General features: G+C 41.2%; 1 protein-coding gene across 4 annotated transcripts in view; it reads left to right on the forward strand.

Moving 5' to 3' along the window:
• The first annotated feature begins 543 nt into the window (after positions 1-543).
• LOC137250770 (transmembrane protein 120 homolog) overlaps positions 544-25,389 on the forward strand; it is a 71,816-nt gene continuing 46,970 nt past the window's right edge. The window contains exons 1-3 of one of the 4 annotated variants that reach the window (XM_067784177.1): positions 544-1,234; positions 1,447-1,793; positions 3,818-3,936. In XM_067784177.1, coding sequence (XP_067640278.1) covers positions 1,731-1,793; positions 3,818-3,936 — 182 coding nt within the window. In that variant the 5' untranslated portion in view covers positions 544-1,234; positions 1,447-1,730. Of the gene's footprint in view, positions 1,235-1,446; positions 1,794-3,567; positions 3,705-3,817; positions 3,937-25,389 lie in introns of those variants that run through there. The other 3 variants (XM_067784178.1, XM_067784179.1, XM_067784180.1) reach the window with 3 other exon arrangements.

Here is a 25,389-nt window from a genome sequence, read left to right on the forward strand (position 1 = left end):
CGCAAAAATACTATGGATCCTACCCCCGGTTTCGGAGGTACCCTCTGGTATTTTTTCGGTTTTTAGTTGATATATTTTGAACGAGTTAACTTTTTTATTTTCCGCCTTCGGATTATTAATACTGATGTCAAGACGCGTCGTTGGACACCTCTCTCGATATTTTTGGTAGCGTATTAGCAGCCGACCCCTCAACTAGACTATTACCAAATAAATAAATAAAAAAATATTTCCGGACACATATACAATTTTTATTTCCCACCTGCGGGTATCTGTTGCCGAAGTTAAGACTTATCGTTTGACATGTCTGCCGGTATTTTTGGGCGCATATAAGTAGCCGACAGCTGTTCTAGACTTTTACCAAAAAAACTTAAGCCCGAAAATTCGGGTTTAATAACGATTGTCATTGAATAATTCGCTTTGTACAACACTGCAAAGTAATTCACCACAGATTTTCTCATAGCGGTAACTTCACCAGCATAGAATGAAAGCACACGTCAAACCCATGATAAAGTGACAATTAAGCAACAGCTGTCAACAAAGCGAAATCAAAAAATTCTGAAAAGTAGAAAAAACGTAGTCGGCGCCGATGGGTGGTAGCGAAATGTCTTGGATAATTTTTAAAGAATAGAAAAGCAGATTACAACTTGCCAAATTCACTCTGTAAAGTACATTAATTGTGCGATTGTGAAAATATATACTACGAATTGCTTGAATAAGTAGATTGGCGGCGTGGCGTTCCATCATAGCGTTTGTGGTGTGTGGACAAGATACGCGTCTTTATATGACATGCAATCAAATTTGTGACTGGAAGCTTTTGTTTTTAATAGGTTTAAACAATAAAAAAGCTTATGTGACCTTGTTAAATTAAAGCAAATCTTGCTGAGCATCATGAACAATGTGAGTACGTAGCAGCTGTTGCGGAACTTGTGAGTGTGAAGCATTTGGAACGCTTTTCTTCTAATCTCATAAATAACAAAGAGCGTGAACGGTCAAAACAAATCAGTATCGCAATTTTAGAGCTTGAATATATTCAATTGCATACAAGTTTTTATAGCGAGAGGTTATTGTGTCCGCGCCGCGTACATTTCGTAGTTTCGCAAAATATTAAAAGTGAAATTTGGCCTATAGATTTTTTCCATCTTGTGCTATTACGTGTACGCTCGTCCACTGGAAACGATAATCCAGACAACATCATGCTATACGCTTAAAAAATACATCACAACAAACATATACGGTCGGTATAAATATGTATAGTTGTTTATTCCCAAACCTTACCCAACACCCCCTGGTAAAAATTATTTGCACCTTTTAATTGAGGGGCCAACGTGTGTTTTGTGGATTGCTATTCATAAAATTTGTGCATTTTTTACCCTTTCCTGCATAACCGGTTATTCAACCCCTTAGCTTTTAAAATTTTCCAATATAAAAAAAAGCTACTCTCTTCAGTAAAATCGTCATCACATATTGCCCACTGTTTCAGTATTTAACCGCTGTTAACATACGCACACATAACCTTAATTGGAACCAGCTGATTTTTTGTTGTCTGGTTGTCTGTCTGTCTGGCTGACCAACACTTCAAAGCTGTAAACCAAACAACTCCTAAAAGATCTCAACAATAATTGCATTTTATGAACTCTCAGTTTGGTTAATAGTAGTAAGTGATTTGGTTCCATCGTGGCGACTTGATTTGCTAAAGCAAAACCGTGTGCTAGGATATTAAAAACAGCAAAATGAATATTGACACATTACGAAACGAGTGGGATGAACTCTCCAAAGAGTACAATGAACTGGAGGTAAGTGGGAGATATTTATGTATGTACGTATATTACAATTACTTCTATTGGTAGACATATTAGAGGTAAACAACTGATTAGCAATCTATGTAGTTGAGTAACACCACTGCTCGATCTGAGAACACCCTTTTACGTCAGAAACGTTTGCGGTATTGTGCGTCTTATGATAGTTCCCAGGGTAAACTCAATATCTTAATGGGTTTAACCTAAAGTTCAAGGGATTAAAAAAGACCGTTCTCTCAACAACAAGTATTGGAAACAGGGATCGCCCGCCATTTATTGGCAAAAAACTTGCCGTCTGGCTTTGAAATCATTCTTAAGCTCTTTTTGTGCAAACGGCTGAATTTGTGTTGTAAAGATTGGTTGCACCGGACAGGATGTTTGGGCTAGACCACAAAACCCGACGTCCTCGTTATTTTTACAAATCTTTTGTGGATCTGTACTGTTCACGCCCAAGCGCGTCCCATAGTCTGCGACTTAGTGCCCTCACTGCCCTCTACCAGTCCCGTTGCTCAGCAAGCCACAAGTACCCATTGCTGCTCGCGCCCCACGGCGCCACCAGCATACGGCCGCTCCTACTCATAACTACAATCTCCGTAGTAGAGTAGGTAGCAATGCCGAGCATCAGCTCCTGCCCCCGTCTTCTTTTCCCCCTATTTCCGGCACTAGCATCCGCGTAGGTCAGGAAAACAGACTCTTAGTCCCTACCACCTTTTGCACAGTAAGCCAGAATAGAATATATATGTTTGCGATATCCGCCCAATGCAGCTCCTGCCTTGGACGGCGCCACCCTATTACACCGGGTACTCCAATGCTTACCCAGGGATGTGCAGTCCCAGGACCACAACAGCTTTTGCGTCCTGGCCTCCCTCAACTCAGGCGTAGTCACCCGTCACTTACCCCTAGAGTGAGGACGTGTCCCCCGTTGCGCTTCAGAATACTACAGTTAAACTGTAATGGGTTAACTGGGGTGATCACGGAGATACTTGATTTTATGAAGCATAACATCCGGCACAGAAGATTTTTTTGGTTTGTTAGCTGGTTTGGGGTCTTAGAATAACTCGCGACAGGTATGCCGGTCGTAAGAGGCGACTTAAACACCAAATTGATTCAAGGGTTTGTGTAGCGCAACCCTTTCAAGGTGTTGCCAGCCCAGGCTCTGGCGACCCCAAGCTCCTCATTGATCTAGGGAGTTTGGGGGTGGAATGGCCTATTAGGTTTCATGTGGTCATACCAAATCGTTCCCGAGATGGTCGGGCTAGTACCTTAATGGTGCTTTTTAACGAAACGTACCGGATCTGTATCCCGCAAAGGACCGTCAACAATGATAACACTCCCAAGGCCTTCGGGAAGTGTCCTTATCGCCACAACAACAACAATACTAGCTTCCGGCTTCGGCTCGCGGGCTTTCGAGAGCAGGTAACTGAAGATGTGGACTTGCTTGGAAGAGATTTCACAATTCATAATATATAGTTATCGTGATAGCGTTAAAGTCACTTCCCGAATGTTTTGGGTGTGCTAAAGATGTTGATATATGTAGATCCTGTTCGTTTCAGTAAAAGGCAGCATTAAGGTACAAGCCCGCCATCTCTGGAACGATTTACTGACCACATTGAAACTTATACAGTTACAACACTCACACTATCTGATACATACTAGCCCAACTCTTGCGCTTGTTGTATATAGACTGTATCAAAACCGATTGAACATGACCACTTTGAACCTTTTAGGCCATCCCACATCTTTGTCAGGAAAGTAAACATGCACTGGGATAAAAACAACAACGGGTGGCAATTCTTTTTCATCCATCGAATCTTTCTGAGAACAGGCGAGTGGAGGGCATAGAATATATAGAATAATGTGGGATATTACGGCAATCTCTTGGGCTAACTCCGATGAAATCTTATATATGTAAATATAAACAACTGTTTTTTTTTTTACTGTAATCTTAAAGATAATATTTCATTTCTTTTACTTATCAAATATTCCTTTTTAATATTTCTATATTTACTTTTTCTTGAAAGGATTGTAACCGACGCTATATTGAGTTGCTGGAACAACTTCATAGTCATCAACAGAAATGCTTCAATGAAATCAAGCATCAACGTTACCGAATGAATCAAATTACCAATTCACTGAAACAGTAAGTTTCCATATAAGAATGAAATACATCTTCCTATAATTGAAAATATTTTTGTTTACCTTACTAATTATACTTATAAGCCGCATAACTGAACAAGCGCGCTTTCAAACTTGTATAAGTAGTGATATACCTATAAATGCTATACAAATTGTCCAGAAGTAGTTTTAGCAATTCAATGTCATATATAAGGCTGACGCACCTCAATATATTGTACGTACACATGCATGTGTACATACTGATTGGTACAAAATGATAAAAGCGGCGAATAAATTAGTCAAGGCAATCTATCTTAGCTCATTATTGTCCAAAATGCTACTAAAATCAACTAGACATAGTCAACTAAGTACCAAGAATGTTTATGTTCCTTATATTTTGCTGGTACAATTATGGCTGTTCAATAAATATAGTTAAATTGATAAATTAACAAAATTTTTAATATGCAAATTAATGCTAAATTCGAAAACATGATCAGAACTTTTTAATATTTTAAGAGTGTCTCCCACTTCCCGAGCTTAAGTGGACCGAATGATGCCTCTTTGCTTAAGTATAAAGCAACTACCTCAATTATCTTAAGTAGCCACCTCCCCTGTCCAACTGTCAGTTCTTCCCATTGCTTTATTGTTAATATCGTGCTCTCCTTCAAGTTACTAAAAACAAAAACAAAGCAAACAAATGAGCAACCTTCTGGGACTGTATTTGGAGCTAATACAGCAGCAGCAGCAACATTAGTGCGTGGCGCACTAAACAAACATAAAAGTACTCGAAATAAATGGTTCCCCCCAGCGGGTTAGGGGGTTAGAATATACCCGCGGTAGGTATGCCTGTCGTAAGAGGCGACTAAAATACCGGATTCAAGGCGTTTGTGTAGCGCAGCCCTTTCAGGTTTCCAGCCCAAAACCGAGCTTCTGCGAACCCAATTGTCAACCTCACCTATCCCTGGCGGATCCTGTTTCATTAACAGCCGAGGCTCTGGCGACCCCGAACTTCTCATGGATGTAGGGGGTGGGAGGGCAGGATGGCTCAGAGGGTCGCATGTGTTGTTGTTGTTGTTGTAGCGATAAGGTTGCTCCCCGAAGGCGAGTGGGGAGTGTTATCGATGTGATGGTCCTTTGCCGGATACAGATCCGGTACGCTCCGGTACCACAGCACCATTAAGGTGCTAGCCCAACCATTTCGGGAACGATTTATGTGGCCACGTTAAACCTTCAGGCCATTCCCTCCCTCCGCACACCCAAGTTCTATGAGGAGCTTGGGGTCGCAGCGGATAGGTGAGGTTGACAATTCGGTTTGGACAATTGGCCTAGAGGGTCGCAAGTGGTCATAACAAATCGCTCCCTAGATGGTTGGGCTTGGTACCGGAACGTACCGGATCTGCATCCGGCAAGGACCATCACCTCGATAACCATTATGAGGAAATACGGCACCTGAAAACTCAGTCGTATGAAGTAAAAAAACACAAGCAGGTCCTCAGTGAACTCCACAAACAGGCGTCGGACGTTTATGCCAGGAATTGCCCGGTGAATCCAGTACTCAAAGAACAGTACCCTAAACTTGCGGAAGAGGAGCGCACACTCCCCAGGGAAACGCGAATCACTCTAGCTCAACTTCGATCTGGATACTGTCTCTTACTTATCCAGAATCAACCGCGACATACCAAATCTATACCCTGCTTGCAATGTGTCCCCCAAATGACACCTACCATCTCTTTAATTGTAATGTATAACCAACACCTCTAACGCCCCTCACATTATGGTCCACCCCTGTTGAAACACCAAGTTTCCTTGCACTGCCGTTAGAGGATATTGATGACAATTTGTGATCGGTCGCACCTATTGGATGGGGCGAAGCACTGCTACAACAAACAACAACAACCTCGATAACACTCAAGGCTTTCGGGGAGTGTCCTTATCGCTACAACAACAACAACAACAACAAAATTGTTTTGATAACTTTTTGTCAAACAACTGCATGCACAAATTTTGATTCCAAATTCACCTTGTCTGGCTGGCTTCCCAACTGTCATGCTATAAAAAGAATGCGTTAAGTAATAATAATCGTCTAGCATGCCAAAGTCACGCAGCTCAGCAGTAAGTGCATTCGAAATACACGTGACCAAGATATGTTTTGTAGAACTCAACGTAATTCTATTGTCTTAAGCTGTACCTAACAGTCAGAATTTTTGGTTTTTACCTATATTTCAAAGTACATTCAAAGATAGCATTCTGTGATAAAAATACATATTAACTATTTGTATTTATGTATAAATTTGTGTTTATAATTAGTTTTAATCTTTGTTAAAATAATTGCAAACAAATCATATTATGGACCAAAACTGGTTTGTCTATTTGGCTATGCCGTACATATTTCGGTCTTGTTCACGTTAATCAAAGTGCATTAGGCTGTATCAGAAAACATTTTTTATGAGTCTTAAAATTTTCAGCTGACTTTTTGGCCTTCCGAGAATTAAATGCAACTAAGAGACGGTTTAGAATAGTTGCTTAGTATGAGGAATGAGAACTTTCGCTCTAGCCGGGCCCCGGCTAAGAGACTGACCAAAGTGAAGTACTTGGGAGTTACAATTTACTCGGAACTCCCATGGGGGTAACATGTTGACAACACCATATCCAAAACAGCCATAGAGATTTTGTTACGGATAAGTAAAAAATAATTTATTTTTCAGCAGGGGCGTAGCCAGAAACTTGCCTTGGAGGGTGTTCAAAAAAATTTTTTTTCAGTTAAATAAATAAAAAAAATGTTGTCTTTAGCTTTAACTTGAATATAATATGACATGAAAAAGGTTACATTAAAAACTCAAGCGCATGCGTCGGCTTTTCTTTGCCATTTCATCTAAAACTTCATCGTGCTTAGTGATGCACAGCCATTCAATCGATTTTCACTCATCGTGTTTCTCAAATAGTTTTTAATCAGCCTAAGACTTGAAAAAGATCTCTCGTTCGTTGCCGTTGTTACATGTGAACATTAGGAAAAGCCACAGAATCGCATTCCTGTAATACTAATCATAGATAAATTGATAAAAAAAAAACCGAAGTACCTCCTTCAGGAATAAGTAGAATTCATGCTTTTTGAGCCTATGCATGAGATCTAACGTATACGTATATAAAATTCAAAAGAAAGAAACTGATCGAACAGAAAAAAATTTAATTGAAAAAAGTCATATCTACACGGAAAAAACACTAATGTGTTTTTTACATTTTAAAATGTGAGAAACACATTATTTTTTCATTTATCAAAAAATTTGAATTTTACATTTTTGAAATGTGTTTTTGATACAAAAAAAAATGTAGATATTACATTATAATAATGTGTTTTCCACATGGAAAATAATGTCAAATTTGCATTATATTTCAAAATAGGAAATGTGTACTTCGAAAAAATGCTGCAAATTTAACATTATTTAAATGTGGAGAATAAAATCAAAGCACGAGAATTAGTATCGTTTAGTTCGGCAAACAAACGGAACCGTAAGCAATGTTTATACGTATGTTTATATGTAGCTTGTCGCCGTGACGTAACGGCAGAAGAATCATGCAAATATTCAGACGCATGGGGTTTTCATATTTGCCTTTTCATTCCGATGAATGTAATCGCTGTTGAGGTAAACGAGCAAACGCCTGAATTGATTATATTCACGCATGCAAGAAGTTGGTTCATTTCAAATCAATGTCGATTATATTCGTTTAAGCAAGTTGGATCATTGAACACGATCATGTTGCCGAATGTAATCGAACGTTGTTGTGTTCGATTTTTGCTGTTCTCTGATTTGTATGTAGATGGTCGTTAGGCAAAATTACAAGGAAACTTCTTTATGAAATTATAGTAAAAGTTAGCATGTAAATTTGTATATTTAATAAATTGCAGAATTATTATGAAACAGAATATGATTAAAATATATAAGTGTTCACTTCGTACATACGTATTAAAAATATAATATCACCAACAAAGTAAATACTTTGCAGAATTATAAAGAAAGTTATTAACATAGACATAAAACATCAAATGCTTGAATTGTAATGACCTAAAAAATCATATGATCCGGTGGCAAGGGGGCGGGTTAAACCCCCAAACCCCCGTCGCTTCGCCCCTTTTTTTGAGAAACAGCCTAATGAAAATCCCTAGAAATGTTCAAATCTATCAACAAGTTGGATTGATTACGAATATTGTGTTTGTTATCAACTTATGCTGTAGAGGTTGGTTGTAGATAAGCCTTGTACATTGGTTTACACACCTCTTATGATAAATATGCTTGTGCTTATGTTTAAATACGTGTTAAGAGTGTATAATTGTAAGACTGGTCCCTGATCTCTCCATTTTTTTCGCCTCGCGAAACCTGGCATTATCACCGACTAAATCATCCGCGACCTTATTTACAACTTCGACAACCCAAATGTCGACCATTTTGAGCATCCACGTCGATGGCACTACGCTACCGACTGTCCTACACCCCAAAATCTTGGGTGTGACGTTTGATCAGGATCTACATTTTGGTGAGCACGCAGCCGCAATTGTTCCGAAAATCCAAAGCCGTAATAAAATCCTCAAATCCCTTGCTGGCAGTACTTGGGGAAAAGACAAAGAAACGCTCATTACCACATACAAAGCAATTGGCCAGCCGTTGGCGTGCTACGCGTCCCCTATATGGTCGGCAAGCCTAAAAACTACCCACTGGAAGAAGCTACAGGCCTGCCAAAATACTGCGCTCAGAACCGCCACGGGCTGTCTTCTTATGTCCCCAGAACACCATCTACATAATGAGGCGAGAATACTCCCCATCAGGGAGAGAAATGAGATGCTAACCAAACAGTTCCTGTTGTCTGGGCATCCCAACAGACATCTGATTGATGAGCCAGCACCGCCTAGGGACTTAAGGAGTCATCTCCGTAAGCATTTTGAGGAAATACGGCACCTGAGAACTCAGCCGTATGAAGCAAAAAAACACAAGCAGGTCCTTGGTGAACTCCACAAATAGGCGTCTGACCGTTATGCCGGGAATTGCCCGGTGAATCCAGTACTCGGGGAACAGTACCCAAAACTTGCGGAAGAGGAACGCATACTCCCCAGGGAAACGCAAGTCACTCTGGCTCAACTTCGTTCTGGATACTGTAACAGGTTAAACTCTTACATATCCAGAATCAACCCCGACATACAAAATGTATGTCCCGCTTGCAATGTGCCCCCACATGACACCAACCATCTCTTTAATTGTAATGTGGAACCAACGCTTCTAACACCCCTTTCATTATGGTCCACCCCTGTCGACGGCGGCCTCGCGTTTATCATACACCACTCTGTGCAATATTATATATTTGATCCTGGCATCGACCGCAGGGACAATGTCTTAGAACGTCAAGGCCTATCTGTCCGGTCAGGCGATGCAAACCTAGAAATCATCAACATCTACATCCCTCCTGCCACCTGTTGCCCCAGTGGATACCGCCCTAATATCAGGGCCTTACTCACTGGCAACAATCGCATTATCTTAGGCGATTTCAATGCCCATCATGATCTATGGCATTCAAACTTGCGGGTGGACAGTAGGGGTGAGATGTTGGCGGATCAAATAGAAGAAACGACGTTCTGCACAATAAACGGAGGCGCCCCCACACGTATGGTAGGAAGCTGTCACAGCTCGCCAGATATCTCAACCGTGAGCGCAGAACTCGTAAACTGCGTCAACTGGCAGCCGATGGTAACATTGGCATCCGACCACCTGCCCATACTTATTTCGCTCGAGCGTACCGCCGACTTCATCGTCACTGAAAAACGCACTTTCATAAACTTCAAAAAAGGAAAGTGGGAAGAATATAAATCCTTTACAGACAACCGCTTTGCTACCCTCCCTATCCCGACTGATGCACGCCAAGGGGAGCGTGCCTTCCGTAAGGTCATTGAATCCGCCTCGGCACGTTTCACTCCCGCCGGGAGAATTCCGAAATCCGGCCCACTTCCCGGCGGAGGCCGCAAACTTAGCGAGAGAACGTGACCTTATAAGACAGCTTGATCCAGGCGACCCCCAAATAAGGGATATAAACCAATGCATCAGATTGCTTGTGGATGAACACAAGCGGGCGAAATGGGAGGAGCACCTAAGAGGTTGTAACCTCTCTACCGGTGTGGGTAAACTTTGGTCCACCGTAAAGTCCCTATCGAATCCGACTAAGCACATAGACAAAGTTTCCATCGCCTTTGGCGACAAAGTGCTGTCGGATGCGAAAAAATGGGCGAGCGCTTTCTGCCGACAATATATAATGCATCCTACGGTCGACAAAGATAGACGGAGAGCCAATAGACACGCACATAAACACAAATTCAGCGCTTCACCAATCACCATCACCGCTAAAGAAGTTGAGGACGCCATTGGTCGTGCTAAACCATCCAAAGCAGTGGGCCCAGACGGCATAGCCATGCCGATGCTTAAAAGCCTAGGGAAAGAGGGTTTCAAATATTTAGCGCATGTCTTCAACCTGTCTCTTTCCACCTTTGTCATACCCGAGAAATGGAAAATGGCCAAGGTGGTCCCGCTACTAAACCCTGGGAAACCAGCTAACATAGGTGAGTCGTATCGTCCGATATCTCTCCTATCGCCAGTGGCAAAGACGCTTGAAGCCATTTTGCTCCCTTATTTCCAAGCAAATTTGCAGCTAGCCCCTCATCAGCATGGCTTCAGAAAACTCCATAGCACTACCACCGCGCTAAATGCCATTAGCACCCAGATAAATTGCGGTTTAAATCAATACCCCCACCATAGAACAGTACTCGTAGCGCTAGACCTATCAAAAGCTTTTGATACGGTCAACCATGGCTCGTTACTGCCAGCAGGCATCGGTGCAATTTAGAAACGAAACATCAAAACCAAGGAGAATTAAACAAGGGGTGCCACAGGGTGGTGTCCTATCCCCACTTTTGTTGAATTTCTACATATCTAAGCTAGATTCACCACCGGAAGGAGTCACAATCGTTTCCTACGCCGATGACTGCACAATAATGGCCACAGGCCCAGGCCCATTCGTAGTATTACATATATAAATAAATTAGCGGTACCCGACAGATGATGTTGTGGGTCGCCCTGGCCCACGTTTTGGTCGATATCTCGAAAACGCCTTCGCATACACAAATAAGGGCCACTTCCTTTTAAAACCCTCATTAATACATTTAATTTGATACCCAAACACATTCTAGAGTCACCCCTGGTTTAGTATTACCATTTTTATGTATCCACGAAAAAGAAAATTTTGTCTCCAAATCTCTCAGCTGAGTATGTAATGTTCTTTTACACCCGAACTTAGCCTTCCTTACTTGTTCATTTATGCTTTTGTGGCAGTGTACGACACAACATATTAGCAATTTGGAAACAAATAAAACTAATTAAGTGCACCCTTTGTACACATCATAAAAATATAAAGCTCCTTTAATAAGAAATTTCTAAGAAAATGTTATTTTTATAAGTGTTGTTGTTCTTATTAATTAGGTGTTTAGAATATTGGCACACACTTTCACCCGAAAACTTTTTAAGCTTAAATGGGCCGAGGTAAAAGTTATTGCTTATTTTTTTTTTCACACGACCCAATTAGGCATAAATAGCGGCCACAAAATTCAACTTGCTTCACTTTATACTTAAAAACGGTGGAAGTAGTCTCGATCTAAAACGAATTCACATAATAATTTCGCCCTAGTGTTCGTCGTGGTCAGCTGCATTTCCTTGACTTATACGAATGCGGAATTTCGCATCATAAATGGCGTTGATTGGGATATAACGTATAGCCCATATTTGGTATCCGTAAATTATTCCGGTGCCGCTAATTGCGTTGGCTCATTAATCACTACGCAGAGGGTGGTTACGGCTGCGCATTGTGTGATAGATTCACACGTGCAACTTTTCACTATTATAGCTGGTGTTACCTATTTACGTGATTCAATGGTAGCTGGGCAAATTCAGAGAGTGGAGCGTGTATTTCGGCTATGTGATTTTAGTATGGCAACAGGAAATATGGATATAGCTGTGATGAAAACGATTGGTTACTTTATCCCGAGTCATACAGTAAATGTAATAAAATTGTGTCCTTGATCATTAAAACCGGGCACAGCAGTGCAAATTAGTGGATGGGGTTGGACAACCGCTAGGAATGGTGTGCATTCGCCTAGACTCAAAACTACTAGCATGAATATTAAATAAATGGATGAATGTAGACCCCGTTATTCGAAGATTAATGAAGAAGTAACAGATGCAATGTTTTGTGCTGCAAGACCTGGTTCTGATGCGGCCATAGGAGATTCTGGGGCACCGGGAGTTGTGAATGGACGACTTTGTGGGGTGGTATCACGCAATGTGGGTATTAGAAACCAGCCTTACCCGACTGTATTTACAAAAATAAGTAATGTAGATGTTCTAGCCTTTTTAAATGAAGCGATGACAGCGTATACCAACCTAGTCAAAACAGCGATCGACACAAAAAATCTCAATGTTCAGAAACGCGAAAAACAAGTATACAGTTCGGTAGCTCTTGAATTGAGAAGCCCAGTGGTACTCATAACTTTCAGATTTTTGAGTTAGCTCCCTTTTGATCGAAGTGTGCGTTATATTAATTGCAGTGTGTTATTTTAAATCAACTGTTGAGTGGAAAATCACCCTAACTCGACTAAACGCCTCATTTCAAAACTTTTTTTACAAACGCCACAGCTCACGTTAAAATATATAAATATAATGCTAAGATAGAGAGTTTTAGAAACGGCAGCTAGGATATGGTGATATTTCAATCAGCAGTCGAAATGGTGATATTTCTTTTTGTTTTATCTACAAATAAATGTTTATATTGTAACGAATTTTGGGAAATTACCTTTATTTCCAACCTGCTACTAACGTTCGAATCACTAAACTGTTGAATAAATAACTCCACTATTTAATAATGCAAAATGGCTTTTATTAAAGTACTTCACAATAACACTTCTACTGCTCAACAGATAGCGCGCTTAAATAAAACTCATTCCGATTCTCAGCTTTACCTCCTATTATACTCTGTGATTTCCTCGTTCGCATACTTCTAGGCGTTTCTATTTCTAGAATTTGCTACTTGTTTAACAGATACAAAATTACCAGCTATAACTACAGATGCACGTGTATATGTGAGTGATACTTCCACCGATGATTGCCTACTTTTGGGAGTATCTCAGATATATGCATGTGTTTGTAATAATAATGATTAATTTGTTTACGTACATACAAGTGTGGCAGCTTGCTTTATTATTGTTGTCGCTTTATTTACTTAGTTTCAGATTAGTGATGTGAGTATTACTTAAAGTCACTAATATTCGTCACAATATTTATAATTGCGATTTAATAAAATTTGTGGTTGTGTGCAATTAAGGTGTGATATCAAACTATAATCATAGGTTTATAGCGGTCGTAGTATATCGGCGAACTGGGTTGCCAAAAATGTTGTAACGTTAAAAAACTTATTTGGCAACAAGTAAAGGTGTCTAAGTGCGGGTGTAACCGAAGATTATATACTCAGCGTGAGCTTCAATTGCACATTTCATTTCAAATAAATTACTTTTCTACATAACACGTGGCACCACCCGTTTAAAAAAAATGTCTCCCCATTTCCTCTTACAATAAAACTTGATAAGTGAAATATCATTAGTTCAAAACTATTTTTAGCCAAGTTATAGCTTATTATTCTATTCTACGACCCTTTTAGAAATCTTTTATATAAAAGTGGGCGTGGTCTTTAACCGATCTCGTCCATTTTTTCTAGAAATATTTCCTGCTATAGGGAAAATTTGTGTACCCAATTTTATTACGATACGTTAATTTTTCTTCGAGTTATGGCTCCCGAAACATAGAAAATTGCTTAGTCATAAAAGGGGCGCCACGCCCATTTTCTAAAATTTAAAGTTTTTGCTATTTATTATAAATCCACTTGGGAAATGAAATACCATTGATAAAAGCTCTTTTTTGCAAAGATATAGCATATTGTAACGAATTTACTTGCAAATCCTCTTATTTGCCCTTTTGCTAAGTTCGTATCACTAAACTGTTGAATAAATAACTCCAATATTGAATAATGGAAAAATGGCCTTTATTAAAGTACTTCACAATAACACTTATACTTTGCAACTAGCTGGCTTAACAACCAAACTGATAGCTTAAATGAAACTGACTTTCAAAATAATACTGCTATGGCTCGCTAGATAGCGTCTTAATCGAAACTGCTTGATAGCTCAAACCAAACTGAATTCCAGCGCCTCTACATTTGCTCCCTTTTATAATCTCTGATTTCAACGTTCGTATCTTCTAGGCGCTTCCAGAATCTACTAGTTGCCATCAGCTCTCAAACTTCTCAGCTGTAACTACAATTGCACGATTTTATAGCTTCTCTCATTGCATACTTTCAGGAGTATCTCAGATATATGCATGTGTTTGTGCACTGATTCTCCGCTGCTCGTATACGTAAATGGTACATATGTGTAGCGCAATTATTGTTTCGTTTATGTAGATACATAATGATTGAATTATTGATGTGAATTCACGTCACAGCTTAGCATCGGCCTAGAGATAGCAGCACCCCTTAGTTTTGCTAATATTCGTAACAATATTTTATTCGTCCACGACCCTTTTAAAAATCTTTTATATAAAAGTTGGCGTGACCCTAAACCGATTTCGTTAATTTTTCTTTAAAGAATTCCTTATAGTAAAGGCAACCTCTCTGCCGAATTTTATTACGATAGGTTAAACAATTTTTGATTTATGATTAATAAACAACAAAATAAGTCAATAATATTTGTAAAATTGATTTTATTACAAGTGGCGGTGCCACGCCCATTTAATTTTTTTATTTTTTGATTCAAGGTTCGATTCTAGCTCAAGGCCAGAACAATAATTTTTTTCTAATGATATTATTTTTAAATTTTTCTAAATTTGAAAAATTGTATTTTGTTTTTGGAATAAAAAAATAAAAAATAAATGTAAGGCGCGATAACCTCCGAAGAGATAAAAGGCCGAGCTTCTCTTCCAATTTGCGTCGTGCTCTTTTTAGTTTTCCCTACAAATTGGCGGGACGAGACCTACATGTTTTATGCCGACTCCGAACGGCATCTGCAAGGCAGCTGAGTTTTCACTGAGAGCTTTTCATGACAGAAATACACCCGGAGCGCTTGCCAAACACTGCCGAGGGGCAACCCCGCTTAGAAAAATTTTCTTCTCATTGAAAAACCTTATTCCTAAAATTTTGTTGTTGCTTTGCCCGGGGTGTGAACCCTGGGCATACGGTGTGGTAGGCGGAGCACGCTACCATCACACCACGGTAGCCGCCAATATGTTATGTATATAAAAAGTGGGCGTCGTTATCATCCGATATCGCTCATTTTCAATACCAATCTATTCTGGGTTCAGATAAGCTCGTGTACGAAATTTGGTGAAGATATCTCAATATTTACTCAAGTTATCGTGTTACCGGACACGTACGGACGGACATGGCTTAATCAAATTTTTTTTCGACACTGATGATTTTGATATATGGAAGTCTATATCTATCTCGATTCCTTTATACCTGTACAACCAACCGTTATCCAATCAAAGTTAATATACTCTGTGTGCAAAGCACGCTGAGTTAAATTAAGAAAACGATGAAGTTAACTGTAATTTAATATAGCTGCAGGCCATGATACAAACTCTAACCCTTGATGTCGGTGTGCCCTTTTAAACGATAACTTGAGCAAAAAATTATCTTCCCGAAATAGTTTACACTGGCATCAGAAATCAAATCAAAAGTTTTTCAAATCAAGGATACAAATCAAAATATATTAGTAGTGTGGGAGTACTTGCGTCAAATAAAAAAAGAACGTTTAACCCGTTGATTTCAAACTCGTCGTATTAAGATGGTAGACACGCTATAGCAACCACAACAATATTATATTTTAAATAATTTATACCTCATTTATTGGCAAGTGTGAGACACTCAGTGCTGGCTTACATATGTATTTATTTATTTATTATTTAAAGTCGACGACAAACTATGGTCGACTGCATAGTATAAAAGATATATAAATATACAACTCAAAAGTTAAAATTTAAGATATATCGAGATTTCAACAATGTTATATTACAAACAAAGATATATTAATGAACATTACACTTTAATTTCAGAATATAATAATAATAAGAAATATGAGCAGAAATAAGGTCTTATACCGAAATCTTATACTGGCGGAATGCATCAGATTCCGCTCAGCATGATTTCGGAATGCAGTGGATTCCAATCTTCCTGTTGGAATGCAACAAGATTCCAATCAGCATGTCATGGGAATCCGGCAGTGCTAAGAGTGGTGTAATGAGGATACGCCATCACAAGGCATAAAAAAGTAACATGACCTGTGTTGTTGGAATGCACTGGATTCCAATCAGCTCGATGCCTGACCCATAAGATTATACTGCCCGAATGCATACGATTCCGGTCAGTGACTCATGAAAAAGCTTTTACGTTGTTGGAATGCACCAGATTCCAATCAACACAGTACTGTCTTGTTCCTTCTTAATGATACATGTTGATAAATTTTCCTCCATCCTTAAACGAGATAGTTCCTGTTTTTTATGGAAGAAATAAAATGCCGGCAAATTAAATTAAATTAGTTTGTATCTCTTAAATTAGATAGGCAAGTATTGCATTACGTATAGTGGCAAAAGTACATTCAAGACTGATACAGCTATACAAGTCATTGTAGTGCGCGCACCAGATAAGAAGAGGATTATTTTTAGCAAAGTTTCGTCTACAAAGGGGTAAATAAAAAGGAACGTAGTGTCTGGATACTCTAGGGCGAAAAATGTGGAACGCTTCACGATTTTGCGTGTCATCCTTGCGTAGTGTATGTACACTAACCTTGGTCGATTTGTATGGGCGAAAGTTAACCGATATCGATTTTCCGATAGGATTTGGGCTCAGGAAAAAAAGTTCCACTACGCATACCCAAAAAAATAATTTTTGAGCCTGCGAAAAAAAATTGCCGAAAGGACAAATTTTTCGACCAAAACACAAAAAAAATATTTTTTTTTTTAAAACTGTTGTAAAAACGTTGGCGATAACAGTTTTTTGAAAAAAAATTTTGTTTGGGTTTTGGGGAGTGTTTTAGTCGAAAAATTGACCATTTCGCCATTTTTTTTCGCAGGCTCGAAATTTATTTTTTTAGGTATGCGTAGTGGAACTTTCTTTCCTGAGCCCAAATTCTATCGAAAAATCGATTGCGCGATATCTGTTAATAAATCGACCCAGCCCAATATAGAGGTGGAAAACTATCGCTGTACCGATAACTTGTAGCTTTCGAAGATACTATTGTTACGAATATTAGCAAAACTAAGGGGTGCTGCTATCTCTAAGCCGATGCTAAGCAGTGAAGTGAATTCACATCAATAATTCAATCATTATGTATCTACATAAACGAAACAATAATTGCGCTACACATATGTACCATATACGTACACGAGCAGCGGAGAATCAGTGCACAAACACATGCATATATCTGAGATACTCCTGAAAGTATTCAATGAGAGAAGCTATAAAATCGTGCAATTGTAGTTACAGCTGAGAAGTTTGAGAGCTGATGGCAACTAGTAGATTCTGGAAGCGCCTAGAAGATGCGAACGTTGAAATCAGAGATTATAAAAGGGAGCAAATGTAGAGGCGCTGGAATTCAGTTTGATTTGAGCTATCAAGCAGTTTCGATAAAGACGCTATCAGTTTGGTTATTAAGCCAGCTAGTTGAAAAGTATAAGTGTTATTGTGAAGTACTTTAATAAAGGCCATTTTTCCATTATTCAATATTGGAGTTATTTATTCAACAGTTTAGTTATACGAACTTAGCAAAAGGGCAAATAAGAGGATTTGCAAGTAAATTCGTTATACTATCATTGTTTTATAGCTATAGAAACTTTCGTTTGTAGCAATTAAGTACTGTAGTATAGAGGCATTATAGGTATATATGATATAAAACGCATTGGTAACTTTTGATATGCTGGCATGTGGGTAACACTATTATATCGTTTTTTTTTTTGCTGAAAAAAATGTTTGCCTAAATAAACGGTAAAACCCCCTCACTAGGGTAGGCACCTTGTCGTTGGTGTGAGGGCTTAGCCGAACTCCATAGCGCCCGACTATGAGGCGGAGCTGTTTAGGACTGACATCTACGCCGGCGGGATGTCGGTGACCAAGAACTGCCAACCCCCTAATCCAGGGTGTTATGCGGACCGTGCCTATTAGACGATTTGCAGCCAGGGTATAAATTCGGCTGTATTTGAACGGAGCCTTCCCGATACCGAGCCACCTCGGGAAGTATTTATGGCCTTACCACAGTAAGGGGCGCTGCTTTGGCGGACGGTTCTTTCCCCCTATATAATACTGGACCGCTGAGCCTGCCTTGTCGGGCAGGCGGTCGTACGACCAAGATGAACGACTCATTACCTGATTGTACGATGTAAAGAGGAGGACTGAGTCGCAAATCAAGGACGACAAATACGAATTAAGCGATTCGTCGAACTCGGGGAGCGAGAGTAGTGCTGATTCAATGAACTCTGTGTTGGAGAAGCACACAAATGAAAACGGTGTAAAAGAGCGGAGAAGGGTACGGAGTAGAGGAAGTAATAGAGCTCTCTCGCAGTACCGTGCAGCACTAAGAATTGTACAACGCCTGGGAGCAGTGGTCGGCCCAACAGAAGTGTAGATCGAGCGCTTGGAATGGGCCCATGAGGCGGTATAAGTAGGTCGAAGGCAGTTCAAAAGGTTTGCTGCGTGAAACCCTCGGTTCTGCAACCGGTACAAGGAGGAAGAAGCGTCGAATGGCAGAATGAAGAGTCAACGTTCGGCGGAAGGCGACAAGCCTGCTTTCAAGAGGCAGAAAGGACCCAGTCCTAGAGCCGCGAGGCAGGGCAATCGCATAGACAGACAAGTAGGCCCAAAGCTGTAAGACAGATGGGCCTCAATAGCGAGGTAGCAACTACCTCGAAAGCTGCAAGTCAGAGGGAAGTTCCAACTACGGAAGTAAGAGATAAGCCAAAGGGAGATAACGCTAAGACTCCGGCTTTCTCGGAGGTGCTAAAGGAAGTTAACGCTAAGACTCCGGCTTTCTCGGAGGTGCCAAAGGGAGATAACACTAAGACTCCGGCTTTTCCCGAGAAGATGAGTGATGTGGCAAAGCAGTCACTGACTGTGGCGCTGGTTGATCGTAGCAGTCCTTTCGGACAAATGACTACTGAAAGGTGGAGATCTGTGGAAAGGGAGCTTATTAGCTTAATGCCTAAGATGATGCGGAAGCCCCTTCCAACCTTTGATTCGGGGGGATGGTATAATGGTGTGAAGATGATAGCGTGCGATAACATCGCGAGCTTGTTGTGGCTGGAGGAAGTGATTCCAAACCTCCAAAGGCAATGCACGAACGCGCGGTTTGAGGTGGTGGATAAAGCGCAAATCCCCACGGTACCAAAAGTTAAGGTGTGGATAACATGCGTGACCGTAGACGTCACAATTAGACTGGGCGAGATTAAGCGAAGGCGAGAGGTGCACATGATCGACGAAGCGGGAAAGGCGTGGGTTCAAGCGCTGGGCTGTAAAGTGTCGAATATTATGTGTATGTCTTACAACAGACTAACAAAGTTGCTTCTATCATTAAAAAGAGAGGACTGTAGACTCATGACGGGTATTCTGACTGGATACTGCCTTCTGGCGTCACATGCCTTTAAATTAGGCTTGGTCAGTGATAGCAGATGGAAGTGCGGGTTGGAGGAGGAAACGATCGAGTACGTTCTGTGCTCGTGCCCTGCACTTGCCAGGCTAAGACTCCGGCTATTAGGAGTGATACTGCTGTCAGATCTAGAAGCAGCAAGTGGCTTAAGTCCTAGGAAGCTTCTAGTATTTGCCAAGAGGGCGGAGTTATTTTATAACATAGGTCCTGGTTTTTGATAGGGTTTTTCAGTTTGGTCGCTAAAACAAACTTCTGGAACACTACGGACTCAATCAGTCTATGTGAGGTCCTCATGGACCGGCCAGTTCAACCTAACCTAAATGGTAGAACCTTCATAGAGTTAATCCTATCCTTGAAGTTACGAAAATAAATTGTCACGATCAGTTGGTATGGCAGGGTTACACAGCCACACCGTTATTTTATGCCGGGTAAAAGTGTAACGCTTTTGCGTTGCGCGCAAGTAACAATTTTCATAAAAGCACGAATAGAACAAAATATATTTACAACCCTTACGCAGCGCGTAAAAAGCGTAAAATTTTTTTTTGTCAGAAAAGAAAACGCTATTATTGTCTTTTGTCCAAAAATATCGGGAGAGGTATGAAACGACGCGCCCTGACTCCGAGAAGAAAAATCCAAAGACGGAAAAGAAAAAGAGTAAGCTGTCAGGAGATATTTGAAGTTGAATTTGAAAATGTTCAAGTTGTTGTTGTACACAGAAAAGGAATTGGTGTAGAAAGAGGTTTTGGACGGATTTCATTTTTAACCCAAAGAGCTGTTGGACCAGCCAGTACAATTTAATAGAAGCGCGAGCGAAGGCCTCCAATACAGAAAAGTATTCTGCGTAAAAACACTATGGATCCTTCCTCTGGTTTCGGAGCGGTCCGGGTAATTTCTCGGTTTTTCGTTCATAACTTTTGATAGACGCAAAATAACTGATTGCCGTTTCCGTATTCGCAGTTCTGGATCTAAAACGCGTCTTTTGATAGCCCTCTCGATAATTTTCGATGCGTATTAAGTGTCATGCTTTCGTATAGAATTATCCGCGATAGTATCGATTTATCGATAGGGCACTTCGATTCTATCGGCGTATATCGATATTTCGGACTTTCGATAGTTGTTCACCTCTAGCTACAAATGATAAAAGTAAAGCGTAAATTTAGTTACATCAATATGTTGATTGTATACATATAAGAGCTTGTATAATCAAGTAAAATTACCATTACCATTACAAACACTCAGTAATTGAAAGTACCAATTACCAAGTATAAGTACATTTTATGATTGCTTGATATTCAATACCCGCATTTTCAAACTTTTTCAATTATTTAAAATTTTTCAAATTTTTTAAGAAAAAAAACTCATTCATCGTTAAATAGCAAGAAGAATATATGTACCATATTACAAACTTAGATCTTGTTTTGTTAAACAGCACCCATGTTATTTTTCAGAATAAATAAGTACTTGGCAAGACGTACCTCCGAGGAGATATACGCTGAGCTTCGGTGCGTGACCCTTTTTGGTGTGTGCGCCAAATTATAAGAAAAAAAAATTGTTTCAGAAAGGCTGAACACTGGCGCAGAACAATTTGTGACGTAATTATGATCTCAATATCTTGAAATAAAGAGTAAAAGTGGTATTACATAATACGAGCCGGACCCGTGCGCATCTTGCGCAACCAATACAAAAGTCTCTTATCAACAAAAATCAGCTGTTCTATCAATTAATTAATTAAAACTTACAGCTTGCGCTGCCATCTAGCGTATGATAGCAACTGCCAGTAATGCAGTGCAAATATTCACCACAGTGCCATAGTACAAATAAATTTGTTTGTTTGCTCACAAACGTTTATTTTTAACAAATTATTTTAATAAAATATAGCTAAACAAAGGCACTACTACCAAAATTGCCCAAAGCTCGCTAATAGCCCGAATCTCCCTCTTTACAACCAAAACTTTATTTATAGATTTGGATTTCAAATAAGAGCGAAAAGGGAACCCGTACATAAAAACAGCAATTAGAAATAATATATATGATGGATTAGATAAAAAAAATCACAATAATTTTTTATAGCCTGTACAAGACCTAAAAACTAAAGAAAAACACCGTTTTGCGGGCACAAAACCTTAATTATCCTAAAATCCTGATGTGATGGGCAAATTTTGAGCGCGGTAGGGAAAATTACTTTGGAAATGATATATGAATTTTGGCGGTGTAGGCGCGGTTGAAAATTTTTCCGCTTTGCGTCCGGTCTGGCTCTGAACGCATTACCCATAAGGTAATGCTTCAACCCTCGCGTGGCCTCCCTGCGTAGCATAGATAACCACGAGACCGTTGAAGGGCGACTACACAATCGGCTCCGGATAGCGGCCTTGAGGGGGAACTTTTTAGAATGGACAAGACTAACACGAATCCGCCAAATGTGAGGTGCGGGAGAAGAGCGGTTTTGATGGAAATCCGTCAAATCAATCTTCAGCACCCTAAGGCGGCTTCCGCAAATTTGTTGCTCTGCCTTGAAAAAGGCGAAGTGGATATAGTCCTTGTCCAGGAGCCGTGGCTGAGTAGTAACGGCAGAAAGATATCTGGATTAAGGACTGGAAAATTCAACACCTTGGTGCATGGGGAGACAGGTAGGCCTAGATCCTATGTGCTTGTTATAAAAGAGATTAGAGCTTTTATTCTCTCTAATTTCAGCAATGCTGACGTAACCACGGTCTGCCTCGAGCGAGGCAGTAATGAAATGTGGGTGGTCTCAGCGTATATGCCCCATGGGGACGTAGCGGGACCACCACCTGCAATACTGGGCGAAATAACCGCTGAAGCAAGGCGGAGAGGTGTTGGCGTGATCATCGGTGCCGATGCTAATGCCCATCATAGCATCTGGGGAAGCTCGGATACCAACACTAGAGGTGAGTCCATATTTACTTTTATTGTAAATGAGGGGCTTTGTATATGTAATAGGGGAATGACCCGACTTTTATTACTGCGGTAAGGGAGGAGGTCCTGGACCTCACCCTGGTTAGTAGAGAACTGGAAGGTCGGATATCTGGCTGGAAGGTTCTCAACGAGCACTCCTTCTCTGATCACCGATATATTCAGTTCTGGGTGAACGAAGAACGTCCCTGTAAAATATCTTTTAGGAACCCTAAAAGTACTAACTGGGACTTGTATTGTAGGAAGCTGGGAGAGCTGTTTCCTGCGGCGCCTACCGTTAGTTCGGATCTGTCCGAATATGAGATAGACGTTCTGGTAGAAAACTTCACCTCGGCAAACAATAGCGCCTTTAAACTGTCCTGTCCATTAAAATCTTACAGGGGGAGAGGTAAGCCGCCCTGGTGGTCGGATTCTCTTGACGACCTAAGACCGACCTTCGGACTGGGATCTCTATAGGGTGAGTCTGCGGACTTATAAATATGAAATAAGGATACCCAAGCGAGATTCATGGCGAAGCTTCTGCGAAAACGTAGAAGGCTGCAATGAATTCGCGAAGTTTAGAAAAATACTCTCTAGGAATCCCGCTCCTCTGGGGTTATCTTATCTGAGAGATGATGGTGGGGACTGGTCGATGAGTAGCGAGGAGTCCCTAAGGCTTTTACTGGACAATCATTTTCCCGATATCCCAATTGCGCAGGGATCTTCGCTTGCATGGTCGGCGGTCGTTGGCCATGCAGATGTGTCTGCCATTCCAATACGGGAAAGTCAAATAACCTGGGCTATAGGGTCGTTCAAGCCCTATAAATCTCCGGGCCCGTATGGAATCATTCCTGCGCAACTTCAAAAGTCTTTGGGGATTTCCTGCCGCTGGTTGGCCATCATCTACACTAACTAAAAAAATAAAATAAATGTAAGGCGCGATAACCTCCGAAAAGATCTAAGGCCGAGCTTCTCTTCCAATTTGCGTCGTGCTCCTCTTGATTTTTCCCTACAAATTGGCCGGACGGGACCTACATGTTTTATGCCGACTCCGAACGGCATCTGCAAGGCAGATGAGTTTTCACTGAGAGCTTTTCATGGCAGAAATACAATCGGAGCGCTTGCCAGACACTGCCGAGGGGCGACCCCGCTTAGAAAAATTTTCTTCTAATTGAAAAATCTTATTTCTAAAATTTTGATGTTGCTTTGCCCGGGAGTTGAACCCAGGGCATACGGTGTGATAGGCGGAGCACGCTACCATCACACCACGGTGGCCGCCGTGCACTACACTAACTGCCTCAGGCTTAATTATATCCCGAAGTCTTGGCACACGGTTAGGGTTATTTTCATTCCGAAGGCCGGCAGAAGCTCTCATGTGTCTCCTAGGGATTTCAGGCCAATCAGTCTCTCGTCGTTTCTTCTTAAGACGCTTGAGCGGTTGATTGACCTGTACCTACGGGAAAGGATACCTCGGGAGTTACTGTCGGCTTCACTGCATGCGTACTGCAAGGGCAGATCGACGGAAACGGCTCTCCACTCGATTGTAAAGCAAATAGAGGGGTCCCTAGAACACAAAGAGTGTGTTCTGGGTGTCTTTCTAGACATCGAGGGGGCTTTTAACAATGTCTTACCGGAGGCAATCGACAGAGCTCTGGTAGGTTTAGGAGTCAAGGCGGCTCTGGTTGAACTTATTAGCAAACTTCCATGCGGCAGATTCGTCGTAGCGGAGTGGAGAGGGGCCATAATTAAGAGGAAGGTGTGCAGAGGCACGCCACAGGGGGGTGTAATATCTCCTCTGCTCTGGGTTGTGGTAGTCAACGAGCTTCTTGTGGAGCTGGAAGCCACTGTTTGTCGGGTGGTTGCATATGCAGATGACCTCGCTATAGTCAGAGGCAAATTTCTGGGCACCCTGCGCGATGTTCTGCAGGGCTACCTGGATACTGTGGCTGGGTGGGCTGAATCATGTGGATTGGCGGTCAACCCAGGAAAAACAGAATTCGTTCTTTTTACAAGGAGATATAAGATGCCCGATTTCAGAACTTTCTCGATTGGAGGGGTATCGTTGGTACTTTCTGATAGGGTTAAATATTTGGGGATTGTTTTGGACAAGAAACTGTCCTGGAGACCCAATGTGGAAAATCGGGCCAGGAAGGCCCCCGTTGCCTTGTACTGCTGCAGAGGGGCTATCGGAAAGAGATGGCGACTCTCGCCAGGAGTAGTACGCTGGCTTTATGAGATGGTGGTCAAACCGATTCTACTGTATGGGGTGCTGGTCTGGTGGAAAGCACTGGACACGGCGAGCACCTCCAAAATGTTAATGTCCGTGCAACGGATCAGTGACGCTCTCAAAACAACAGTTACTTTGGCACTGAACGTCATGCTGAACATATATCCAGTAGATATTGCGCGAAAGGCGGCCGCGGCAGGGTCGTTGGTAAGGCTCCGTGATATGGGCTATGGGCTTTTTGACTGCGGACACTCTAACCTTCTTACCAGTTTCGACTTTATCCCGGACAGAACGGACTATTGTATGCCGATAACTGCTCCCTATACAACCTTCACCCCAGTCATTCCACCGAGAGAGGAGTGGGGAAGAGGAATTATCTGGGACATGGGACCGGTTAACTTGTTCGCGGATGGGTCGAAGCTGGACGGAAAGGTTGGTGGGGGGGGGGGGGGGGTCTTTTTTCAAGAGCTAAATGTTAGCCGCATGTTTGAGTTGGCTGATCACTGCAGTGTATTCAAAGCGTAAGTTGCTGCGATTTAGGATGCGGTGGATGGAATGCTATCCAGTGCTATTAC

Source organism: Eurosta solidaginis, chromosome 4 (assembly GCF_040869045.1).
Source record: "Eurosta solidaginis isolate ZX-2024a chromosome 4, ASM4086904v1, whole genome shotgun sequence".
NCBI lineage: Eukaryota > Metazoa > Arthropoda > Insecta > Diptera > Tephritidae > Eurosta > Eurosta solidaginis.